This window comes from Amblyomma maculatum, chromosome 10 (genome assembly GCF_055883805.1).
Source record: "Amblyomma maculatum isolate TAMU_Amacu chromosome 10, ASM5588380v1, whole genome shotgun sequence".
Lineage (NCBI taxonomy): Eukaryota > Metazoa > Arthropoda > Arachnida > Ixodida > Ixodidae > Amblyomma > Amblyomma maculatum.
In genome coordinates, this window is record NC_139353.1 from 115,268,552 (window position 1) to 115,281,535 (window position 12,984).

Genomic DNA, 12,984 nt, shown 5'->3' on the forward strand with positions numbered 1-12,984 from the left:
AGCCGAAGTTCTGCAAGGCAAGAAAAGTACCTTACGTTCTACGCGATAAAGTTTCAGAGGAATTGGACAGGCTTGTGGCAGCTGGCATAATATCACCGGTCACTCACGCAGAATGGGCCACACCTATTGTACCAGTTCTCAAGAAAGATGGGCGAGTGCGCATATGTGGAGATTTTAAGGTTACGCTGAACTTAGTGTGTGAAATGGAACAGTACCCGCTGCCAGTTATAGATGATATTTTTGCTCAGTTGGGAGGAGGGCAGCGATTCAGCGTATTGGACTTGAGGGATGCCTACAATCAGATTGAGCTAGACGAAGAATCCCGCCAGTTAGCCGTAATCAACACCCGCAAAGGGTTGTTTTGTTTCAATCGCTTGCCTTTTGGAATTGCTTCTGCACCGGCCATATTCCAGAGGCGTATCGAAACTGTTCTGCAAGGCTTGCCCGGGGTACAAGCATACCTCGATGACGTTCTGATTGCGGAAAACCACGATGGCGAAAGCAATCACCTCAGGGCGGTTCTTCAGCGCTTTCGTGAGCATCGCATCAAGCTGCGTGCTGACAAGTGTCGATTTCACGAGACGTCTGTCACTTCTCTCGGTCACCGTATTGATGCGGACGGACTGCATCCGACTGAAAAAGCTGTTGATGCCATCAAATCAGCCCCCTCCCCCCCAAATGTGAGCGAGCTGCGCTCGTTTCTGGGCATGGTAACGTTCTACAACAAGTTTTTGCCTGACATGGCTACGTTGCTAGCCCCCTGTACCGGTTGCTCGAAAAGGGTGTTAAGTGGGTGTGGAGTTCTAAGGAAGATGCATTTTCCTTAGCGAAGGAGGCGCTGTCCACGGCCCCGGTGCTCACGCACTTCGACCCGAAACAAGAGCTATTTTTAGAATGCGATGCATCACCCTATGGTGTTGGGGCCACGCTTTCCCATTGCATAGATGGCGAACATCGTCCGATTGGATTTCGCTCGCGCTCGTTAAACGCCGCTGAAAGGAATTATTCTCACATTGAGCGGGAGGCCCTGGCTTTAGTTTTCGGTGTGCAGCGTTTTCGAGACTATCTACTCGGGCGGGAGTTCACGCTCATTACAGACCATAAGCCCTTGTTGGGTCTCCTAAAGCATGACAGGCAAACGTCCATCATGGCAGCTGCTCGAATACAGAGATGGGCCATTCTGCTTGGCGCATACAAGTATAAGTTACAGTACAAGCCTGGCAAGCACATGTTCGTCGCGGATGCCTTAAGCCGCCTACCGCTACCATCTCAGCAGGTTCCCGAGGATTCGGAGGACGAGGCAGAGTACGTGTTGACCTTGGACGCCTGGGACCAGCCTGCCGTGCCCCTAAAGGAGTTGCAAGTGCTCACGCAAGCAGACGCAGTGCTCTCGAAGGTCTGTAGGTGTGTCTTGGAGGGTTGGCCGAGGCACTTGGTTATGGAAGGGAGGGAGATGGCGGAATACTCGAAAAGGCGACACGAGCTGTCCGTTAGTCAGAACCTGCTCTACTGGGGCCCCCGTGTTGTGATTCCGGTAGCAGCCAGAGGAAGATTTTTGAAGTTATTACACGCAGCACACCAAGGGGCTTCTTCCATGACCGTTGCGCGGTCTACTTTCTGGTGGCCCAGTCTCGACACAGATATTAAACAGGTGGCTGCTGGGTGTCAAACCTGCGTTCAAGCGCTTCCAATGCCGCCTACCCACACACCTGTTAGCTGGCCAGAGACGCGGGAAAGATGGTCGCGGTTGCACATTGATTTTACGGGACCTAATCAAAACAAGATGATCCTGGTCATCGTAGACTCGCATAGCAAGTGGATTGAGGCCATACCCCTATCCAACGCTATTTCCTGCACCACAGTCAAGGCCCTCCGGACAATTTTCAGTCAGTTTGGTCTACCCCGCACAGTTGTCTCTGACAATGGGACGCCTTTTATCGGTTGGGAATTTGCCCAATTTATGGAGCGGAACGGCATCACACACATTCGAACACCGCCGTATCACCCACAAAGCAATGGTTTGGCTGAACGCGCTGTACGAACCATTAAAGATGGACTTAAAAGGTGCTCAGAAGGGGATATAACGAAGGCCCTGGCAAGATTATTGTGCAGCTATAGAAGCACGCCGCTACCCTCAGGGCGCTCGCCATCCGAAATGTTGCTCGGGTACAGATTGCGCACGAGACTAGATATGTGCTTCCCGCCCAGGTGCAAGACAGTCGACCAGGCCCAGTCACGGGAAGACGCCGGCTGGAGCTTTGCCCCAGGAGATCCTGTATACATCCGCAACTATAGCAGCGGCGAGAAATGGACGCCGGGCAAGGTCAAGGAAACCACGGGCTCGCGTGTCGTGAAAGTGGAGACAGATAACGGGGTTGTTCACCGTCACATGGACCAGCTCCGCAGAAGAAGCACCGATGCACCCATTGCTGCTTCAACTCCCCCTGCTTGCCCTGGAGTACCTGCGGATCACTCAGACGTGGAGCTGGAGAGAACGGAGGCTCCCACAGCCAGCGACATCGAGGGTCCGGTGCTGCGGCGGTCAACACGTGTCAGGAGGCCCGTAGTAAGATATGGATTCCGAGAAAAGGGGGATGCTGCGAACTGCTAAATGTTTCGCCAGCGCCACGTGTGCCCGCCTCCGCTCTGCTCGTCATCACCAAGCGTCACGGCAGCCTCTGCTTGCAGCTTTCCTTTCGTTCTTCTTTTTTCTTTGGCTTGGTATAAAAACCCAAGCCACACAATAAACCGAGTTCTTTCTGCCCCAGCCATCAGTCTCGTTGGGATCTAACGGGTTCGCCGCCGCCGACCCGTTAGCAGGCGAACGCCGGCCGCTGGCGTTTGCAACAGCCGGACTGAATGCAATGGCACTCTCCGCTGCATTCAGTCCGGCCGTGTCAGTACACGCCATGATCGGGCTCGGTGGGCGCTGTCCACTGCCATAAATCATTGGAACGCATGAAGCAGCAAACACCTTTTTAAGCGAAAAATCATAATAATAATAATAAATCAAGGTGTTGTAATTGCAGCTGACTGCGTGCTTTCATTGATGACTGATAAAAGAGCGGACGACTCTAAAAAAAAAAAATCCCACATAATGAACTCTACCCCCCAAATCTGTCATCAATTTTTCTTGACAAAGGTGGGTTGATTACGCTAGTCAATACGGTATATCTTGCACAAGCTGAAAAGGAGAGGGTATGATGCATATATTTCTGAAAGTGGCGCACTTGTGAAGAAATTAACTAAGTGGTTTTTGACGGACATGATGTTCTGGATTGCTGCGCTAAAAATAAAGGGGCGTATAAAAACCACAAAAAATGCAGATTTGAGTCTAGAAACACTTGGACAGATAGTCGCACAAATAGCTGAAATGTGCATTGAGCCGCCGCCAATGAGTACTCCTTCAGGCGAGCATAAATCGTTTGTGTCTGAATCATTTATCAGAAAGATGAATTGTGCCTTTTTTGAAACCTCGATGACACACGAAAGTTTTCGAATTTGACGAGCATTTTTGCACTGTGTATGAGAGCACATCAATGAGACAACCACAAATGATGCAGCGAAGACGTCCCTTGAATGCCCAAGAGGTCACCTTTCAAGTCGGAACATGTTCTGAAGGTTACCCACAAGACCACAACATCCAATCAGAAGTAAACCTGCTTGCAGTCATTGATCTTGGTATTCAGAGAAACCACACTTCAAATTATATATTTGATTTCTATTTCCAAGGCATTAATACTGGCTTGGAAAGCATGGAATAAATTCACCCAAAAACAGCTGTTTAACATATTTCTAAGCTCTATTTCAAGTTTCCTTCAGCACATTATGAGCAGAAACATACCTTTCGACCGTCTTGCTCCCTGCTGTGGGCAGGACTTGGCAGCAAAAGGAGCTTCGCACCCCGGAATGTTAACTGTTCATGGAGCAAAAATGACACATTAGCCTGAGCACTGAAATATCTTACACACAAAAGGACTTTTCAAATGAGGAGCAGTAGCACAGCATTCCTAATCTTTGTCAGAGTAATACGATAATCTTAAAAGTGACAGAACACTTCAAATGGCCTCAATTAACCCGCCAGTGTGGCAAGAATTATTCATGGCCTGTCAAGCCAACAAATGTTTTCACTATGAAAACAAGTCATCAATGTATATTGTGCACCTGACGCCCCTTAATAAAGACGCAGTGATGTGATTGGCTCAGATCACTTTGACGCAGCCAAAGGAGCCTTCTGGCACAGATATACAAAAACATTTTCCAGTGCATAAGTTGCATTTTTTAGACTTTTTGTCATGTGCAACTAATATAAAATGAAAAATGGCATGACACCATAAATCATATTTTGTTCCAAGTAGAGTGAGAATTGATTGATTGATAAACTTTATTGGGGGAAATTGGGGTTAGGGGCAGTGAGCTCATTATTTTGAACCTCATAAATTGAAATTTCTAGATAATCCGAACTGCATGACATGGTCTGTGCAAGCTTGAAAGGAGTCAATGCAAAGCATAGACCATTCATGTGAGCCTGAATGAATGAATTTGAAATGATCTATACACCCCTGAATCTGGGCTGCCTGCACATGAGGAAACCAAGGAATTTTGGCAATATGTGGGTGCAAACATAACGAGGCATAAAGAAAAAGAAGACACTGGATGTGCACCATTCTTATAACTCGTTTACTGGAAAAGAGCACATTGGTTTAAATCTAGTGACGCAATCAAAGACAAAACTGATTTTATTATATTTAAACAAATGTGCTCTTTGTCAATAAACCAGCTGTGAGAACGGTGTATGTCCTGTGTTTTCTTTTCCTTTGTGCCTTGTTATGTTTGCACTCATATATTTCCATTATGAACAACTTCCACTAGCTCCACCTACCTTACTAAACCAAGAAATGCTCTCGCGAGGCTGTGCTGTTACTTTTGAGGTATGGAGAGGGCAAATATGCCAGGGGGAGCTCGGAGCGAAAGACGAAGTGAATCGGCTCCGCACTCGCAGGACGTACCTGGAACTCGGACCGTGGAATTTCACCTCTACCGGCTCAGTTAAGCTAGCCCCAGTCACCAACATCCTGACAGATCTGGTGGAGGTGAGGTCCGATATCCCATACCCCTCCGATAAGCAGGAGTGCTAGTCATATATTCGAGGAAATGCCTGCTCACCGCACCAGCCGCAAGCAACGAGGCCTACCACCCAAGCTTTCCCCATCGGCCATGACTACCGGCAGCCACGACATCGTTGCAATACAGATCGTTTACAGAGAGTAGTTCCACTCTCCCTAACAGGTGGAGCCACTGGGACAGCTGTCATTGCTGGCCTTCCGAACGCATCAGCGTGCAGTGCAAAGTGCTGCTGCGCATCTTGTGTAAGAATGCCGGCTGACTGTTAAACACCACTGCTTTGATGCAGGTGTCATCTATATTGTCGAAGTATTCTGCGAGGAAGTAGAGATAATGACCCTGTTGTTTATTGGCGGAAGAACAGACTATACTTTCTACATAAGGTGCACATCATGGCCTAGACCACCGTTTTTCTCGGAGGTCTATCACGAGTTCATATTCCTTTCTGGGACAAGAAAGTGCCTGTGAATTGTAGAGAAAGACTATACCTGACGCACCAGCTCATTTTAGCACCAGCAGTACCCATAAGAATGCAAGACCGACCCTGACGTTTTCTGAGTAGTTGTACATTGCGTCTTTGCACTGCTGCCACGATATTTTCGCAGGGCATTAAGAAGTACCTTGACATGGCTACTAACGTCTATGCATTTATAAGAATTGATTGTGCAGAGAAGGAAACTCACTGTGGGCATAATTAAGTACTATTCCCAGAGATTTGCTGGATCGAATCCCGGCCTCGGCAGCTGCTTTTCCCTGGAGCCAAAAACTCAGGAGCCCGTGTGCTGTGCAATATCAGTGCACATTAAAGAACCGCAGGGGATGAGAATTTCCGCAGTCCTCCACTCATAACCTGAGTCACTTTGGGTTATTAATGAAGAAAAAAAGCTAACAGTTGGCGAGGCCAAGGAAAGCATTGGGGATTGTACTTTACATCCTTTTTTTTTTACTTCGGTAATCGCATAAATTAGTAATGTAATCGGTGTAGGCGAAAAATAAACACAAAGTAGAAGGAAAAACAACATACCGATGGTGGGAACCGAGCCCACGACCTCCGAATATAGCGTCCGGTGCTCTTCCAACTGAGCTACATCGGCCGCTGTCCTACCTGCTACTTTCTTGGGTATTAATGTTGCCTCTATACGAACCTTGAGAGTGTTCACCAGCGCCACCCTCAACCACAGCGGTGGACGTGGAACGTCCTGTGTTACCGCCAGCGTCACGTAGAACGTGATCTAGAGCGAGGGCGGAAGCTGTGCTAGAACCCTCTTAAGCTACCTATGGCTTCAAGACTGCCAGAGCCGAGACCCCCCTAAGCTACAAGCAGATAAATGAAGGGGAAAGAAGGGTGCTCGTCATAATACATGAAGGAAAAAAACTAATAGTCGGCGAGGCCAAGGAATGCATTGGGGATTGTACTTTACATCCTTTTTTTTTTTTACTTCGGTAATCGCATAAATTAGTAATGTAATCGGTTTAGGCGAAAAATAAACACAAAGTAGAAGGAAAAACAACATACCGATGGTGGGAACCGAGCCCACGACCTCCGAATATAGCGTCCGGTGCTCTTCCAACTGAGCTACATCGGCCGCTGTCCCACCCGCTACTTTCTTGGGTATTAATGTTGCCTGTATACGAACCTTGAGAGTGTTCACCAGCGCCACCCTTAACCATAGCGGTGGACGTAGAACGTGATCTAGAGCGAGGGCGGAAGCTGTGCTAGAACCCTCTTACACTACCTATGGCTTCAAGACTGCCAGAGCCTCACAAACCAAACCAAGCTTAGACAAGCACTGCTGCAATACATGCAATAACTGCTGCTTGTATAAAACTAATGCATGGGTTAACGATAAATTTACCATAATAAGATTTTTTATATCCCCGCTTGCTTGGGCTGCCTACTGTGGGTTCTAAATTCCTGTGCAGTTTCCAGTCACTTTTGCCCGAGCACAGGTGAACACCACTGAGTGCAAAGCAGACGGCCGACGGGTTTGTCGAAACGTTCTAGCCAATGCAGACAGTTAGGAGGACGCAGATAGTGAACTACGTGGTTAAATTAAACATTTCTTAGCACCTACACATACTATTGGCATTCACATGAAATTTTTTGGCTGTCTACAAGCTCACTGCCCCCAGAGATAGCGGGTACGTCGCACCGTGCCGCTGAGTACCAGTGCTCCGGAAGCCATCAAACCAGAATGCCGGTGATGGCGAAAGGGTCACGTGATCAAATATGGCAGCGCCCATGCACTCGCACTGTAAAGGGTCTATACAAGCACAGTGATGGTTGAGGGTGGAAATCACATGCGTCGTGCATCTTGCTGTGCCGCAATGTAGATTTCCCCCGCATCTGTTCACGTAGCATTTTCAGTCTTACAGCGTACCGAAACTTTCTGTATGTCACGCGCTGCTCCTTGTTTCTGCGGTAAAGCCTCCTCACATGCAATGCCGCATGCGAGGAAGCACAAGTGGAACCATTTTGGACTATGAAAGAAGCCGTAGATAACTGCCATTGTGGAGGAGTTCTGTTTCCACCACTTCCAGTGGCTAGCACGAAATGAAACATTAAATGGAACTGTGAGAGACTGTTGTTGTGAAGTAGTGTTTGCCTTGAAAAGAGACAACAGTTGCCTAGGTCTCACAAAACAAATTGCTAATGTGTAAATAAATTTCAGCAGTCTTGTGGAGCCATTCAATAACTCAACATTCAGATGATTCAGATTTTTTTCCACTCGCTTGAAGACCTAATAAACAACATTTTACTCTGATTGCCTCTTCATTGCCCACCACTTTGATCAGAAGCGGATATACCAATCCTGAACAGCATTTTTTCCCCTGAATACTGCTTTCTGTTTCATGAATTGCTATTACGGATGACCTGCTTGATGGGTAATTTCGCCTGGGAACCAAGGTGTACAACAAACGAGGTACGATTGTATGAACAAATACAGTAATTTCAATGAGAATATCTACCTGACAATAGTCAGTGACAAAACCATTCATTTCAAGAAAAATCAATCTGGCTTGGCTGCACTCCACTTAGTACAATAGCAGCGGCTGGATGGCAGTGAAGTGATGAAGTTATGTACATTTAACACTGCTTCAAAAGGACAATAAAGCATTAACATTAAAAATAAAATAGCAGCAAGGCTGCAGTTAAAAATTCTGCACTAAGGTGAACAGCACAATGTCTGACATGCAAAAAGCACAAAAAGTTGATACCTGTTGGCTGTGGCAGTATCACAGTTGGTCCAGCTTGCATGGGACTGCTGATTGTGGTCCCAGATGGATGGCTGGGAACTGAAAATTTGTTGAGTTCATAAAACATTTCATTTTTAGTGAAAGTAAAAACTTCATTCTATTCCTAAAAGCTTCGTTCAGTTTATGGAAAAACAATTTGGCTAGGCTGGACCCTGTTCAGAACAGCAGCAGTAATGTAGTCTTTGTCAAAAGGGTAGATAGAGCCCAAGAGGTCTGCTTCTGGGTCACTTCGTGCACCTTGTATGTACTTCAAGTGTTCTGAATCTCTAACGGTAAGAAGAGCTTTTGTCTTACTCTCTCTGATGAAGACCTCTACTAAAGCTATTTCAGTGCCACTATAAGCCTCAAAAGCCAAGCCCTTGGGCTCCACACTTTTGACAAAGGCTGTACATTTCAAGCTACTTAGTGTGGGCAAGATAGAGCTGTAACATAAAATTCTTAAAATTGCAGCAAGGCTACAGTTAATATCAATTCTGCACTAAGGTGAACAAAACAAGAGAATATGAAATGCATACAAAGTTGATACCTGATGGTTCCAGCTCGAGTGCAGCAGATGGAGCCTGCGGAAGATTGTCGCTGCTAGTGGTGCTTTGAGTTGTCCCAGAAGCATACCCGGGCACTGAAAATTTGATGCGCACATAAAGAGCATTTCATTTCTAGTGAATATAACATCTTTTAAATGCTATTTATTTTAAAATAATTTTATGCAACTAGACTTCGTTTACTTCATGTTCTGCCTGGTTTAGCACTATCTGTATCTAAACTGTGCCTTCCATCCAACGGTGTTATTTAGCCCCCCCCCCCCCCTTCCTCCCTCCCTTTTCTGTATCAGTAAATTAAAATGGAACTGACAAATGTATTTTAAGTACCCAATTTTTCCAGTGGAATGGAAGACTTACACCTCTATTACAAGGTTCCTTGAACACCACTTTAGTTCACTGTCACTACTTCAACTGAATAGCAGTTAGTGGCATTAAACAGCAATGCCAACAGCCATTGCGATCTGAACTGCACACCAGTTTGAAGTCAATGGCCTGAGATAAACAGGTCAATTGATATTATTGAGGCCAATGAAGCCCTCACACTGGCCACTGTTTTTTTTTTTAATTTAAAGGTGCAAAATCACAAGCTCACACGCAAGAAAAGAACCGGATAGAGCACCTTGTGTGTGTGCATGTGGTTTTGGTGCCTTTAAATTTAAAATGAACAGGCACCAACTAGCCCAACAAGAAGTTCTCTTTACTCTAACCAAATCAAGTGATAGGTCGCCACCATAACTAGTACAAATCCTAATCTACATCTTTCACTAATCGAATGAGCGCAAACACTCAATCTGGCACCTAAAGAATGACAGCTGAGCAGTGTAGTTAAACATGCTTCTACTGGATCAACTTCACATTGTGTGATGTTCAGCCATGGCATACACCGAGCACAAAATTTAAGCATAAAACTCAATTGAATGAAATAAAGCATGGAATGAATATTTAAAGTAAACAATACCAGAGTTCGAGCATTTTTTCATAAATTGCCTGCACACAGCATAATCATGTGACCCAGAGGTTGAACAGTTTTGCTGACTGTGTAGAGCAACTGCAGAAAAATGATGTCCAGCCCGTCATTTGGAAAGCAACTGCCAGTCAATTGCATGGTACCTAAAACTGCTTTCGTAACAGAGGTATTAATTTTTAAGGCTCTAAATAATACAAAGAAGCACTGCAAAAGATTTAGCGATAAACTGTTCTTATGCATTGCAATTCTAGGAACCACTCTCAGAAAGTGCAACTACAGCTTATCAGATTATAACTACATGCCAGCAAAATTTATGTGCTAAATTTAATGTGACCTGTCAGATAGTAATTAGATGGCTTTAGTAAAGAGCAACATCCATTTGGGTACCCATGCTTGAAATTGTTATGGTACAGTGACGTATGCCTTAGTGGATCATGGGCACTGCTTTATCCAAATCACATAAAGAACTGCAATGCCACCTAGCCCTAAATCCTCAATGCATTGTTTTGACAATGTGAATAGACCCCAGCTTTGCATTGAAATGTGCACTGGAGAAGCGGTAAACTATGACACAAGAAAATATTGAGTCTGCGGTGCACAAATCATCAATATCTCGCAGAGCTGCGGCCACATGGTCGGGCACATCAATAATGCTAAGCATCCAGGTAGAACGAAAGGAAGAAGATGGTTTGCACGGTACGAAGAACTGAACAAGGGTAAATAGGGTACGCCTCAGTTCGCAGGTGAGCCGATGTTTCGACAAGTGGACTTGTCTTCCTCTGGGCAAAGCGATCAACTGGCAGGCGTTTAAATACACTTTTGCTTCCGAAGAAGAAAAGCTGGGGAGGGGAAAGTGGGTGCGAAGAAAATGGGTGATGAAGTGAAAGAAAAAAGAAAAAAAAATCTTCAGTATGTATTTATCAGCCTGGAACCAGGGATTCTGTGGTCTGCAAAACAAGTACAAGCGGCAGTAACAGGAAACACTACAATACCAGGTAGATTATTAGTCACCACTTAAGCAGGTTTGGCGCAGATACACCTTACAAAGGGACAGGCTATGCAAAGGGCCCTGATAAGGCATATATCTAGGGGGACAATTCTTAAAAAGTAGGGGAAGGGGGGAGTACGAAGTCGCAGGGTAATAACCGCACAGTGAACCACAACTGACCAAAAAAATCATCTTAATAATCATCACACTAGCATTAAATTCACTTGGCGGTCGTCGCAATTAAAAGTCTACTTTCTCGACACCACGGTGTCAGTGGAAAATGAAAAACTTAAAACTTCTTCGTACAGAAAGCCAACGGATAAGTAACAATACCTAGAGTTCACGAGTGATCATTCGAGACATTGTAAGCAAGGAATATTTGTAGGACAGGTGACACGGCTTAGAAGACTATGTAGCGATGATAGTGACTACCTAAACGAACTACATTCATTGAAAGCAACACTAATCTAGATACTATCCCTGTAACTCTCTTAATATGGCCTTCTAGAAAGCAAGCACATTAAACCGCAGCAATGTGCTCACGAAACGACCAAAGGCCAACACTGAATGCCAGCCTTCTTTTGTAACTAAATGCTCCAATGCCCTCCCAAACATAAACAATATTCTGCGGAAATACCATTTCATGCTAACCTGTAATGAACGCCTCAAGAAAATATTTCCGGAAGCACCAAAGGTAACATACAAGCGTAACGCAAACCTCAGAGATATTCTAGTACATTCTAAACTCGACAACAAGCATCAAACACAACCACACCCTTGCTCTCGACCTAGATATAAGATGTGTAGTCATATACAAAAAGACACCACGGTTACAAGTATTGCAAGCGATTTTACTTTTCACATAAAATCAGGCTGTAACTGCACATCTTCAAATGCTATCTACCTTTTAGACTGCTCCTTCTGTCATAAACAGTACATCGGAGAGACAGGGCAACCAATGAACATACGGCTTAATGGACACCGGGAGGTAGGCAAATACCTCCCGAAAGCAGTTTTCCAGCATTTCAATCAGAAAGACCATAAGTTCGAAGAAATTAAATTAATTATTCTCCAGTCCGGCTTTAAATCTGCAAGACCGAAAATACAGAGAGGCATATCTAATTCATAAATTTAGAACATTGGAACCAGCAGGAATAAATATATCTAAGGGAGCGTTAGAATCCCTTAGGTATATTCCCTCTGCATCATAACTATTCGGGAAAACAATCCCACATAGCGTTAATTGTACAGTTTAATCACAACGCATGCACACTCTATTCCCTTCCGCAATAGCATAACCTTACATATTCCTCTAAACACATTTCCCTCTTATCATTTCCTGCTTGCATTCGTCCTCAAACATTTTTTTTTTCATGTCAGTTGCGGTTCTCTGTGCGGTTATTATCCTGTGACTTTGTACTCCCCGCCCCCTTTGCAGAAAGTTTTAAGAATTGTCCCCCTTAGATATATGCCTTATCAGGACCCTTTGCATAGCCTGTCTCTTTGTAAGGTGTATCTGCACCAAACCTGGTTAAGTTGTGACTAATAATCTACCTGGTATTGTAGTGTTTCCTGTTACTGCGGCTTGTACTTGTTTTGCAGACCACAGAATCCCTGGTTCCAGGCTGATAAATATATACTGAAGATTTTTTTTTCTTTCACTTCATGATCCATTTTCTTCGCACCCACTTTCTCCTCCCCAGCTTTTCTTCTTCGGAAGAAAAAGCATATTTAAACCCCTGCCAGTGATGATCGCTTTGCCCAGACGAAGACAAGTCCACTTGTCGAAACGTTGGCTCATCTGCAAACTGAGGCGTACCCCATTTACCCTTGTTCAGTTCTTCATACAATAATGCTAAGGTTTCATGAATGCATAGCACCTCTGTTTATTTTATACTTTCTTTAGCAAATTAAAATTATACATCTTTGTTTTCCTGACAGTGTAGTGTTAATTTTTGCAGCATGAGAAAATATTTTCATTACTGCCAGGATTTTTTTTTAACGCTTTTGGTCAATGTGGGTGCCTTGCATTGAAATTAAAACAGCCTGATCGAATTACAGTGAACATAATCAACAACTGGCCACTTTCATCCTAAACATGCACT

The 12,984-nt window shown here is 44.8% G+C and overlaps 1 protein-coding gene across 1 annotated transcript in view; it reads right to left on the bottom strand.

Annotated features, from left to right (window-relative positions):
* LOC146177293 (uncharacterized) overlaps positions 1-12,984 on the bottom strand; it is a 29,183-nt gene that overhangs the window by 13,396 nt on the left and 2,803 nt on the right. Inside the window, exons 3-5 of the mRNA XM_084580420.1 lie at positions 8,909-9,001; positions 8,344-8,421; positions 3,845-3,916 (exon numbers count right to left, since the gene is read on the bottom strand). Of these exons, the coding sequence (XP_084436546.1) occupies positions 3,845-3,916; positions 8,344-8,421; positions 8,909-9,001 (243 nt within the window). The remainder of the gene's footprint in view (positions 1-3,844; positions 3,917-8,343; positions 8,422-8,908; positions 9,002-12,984) is intronic.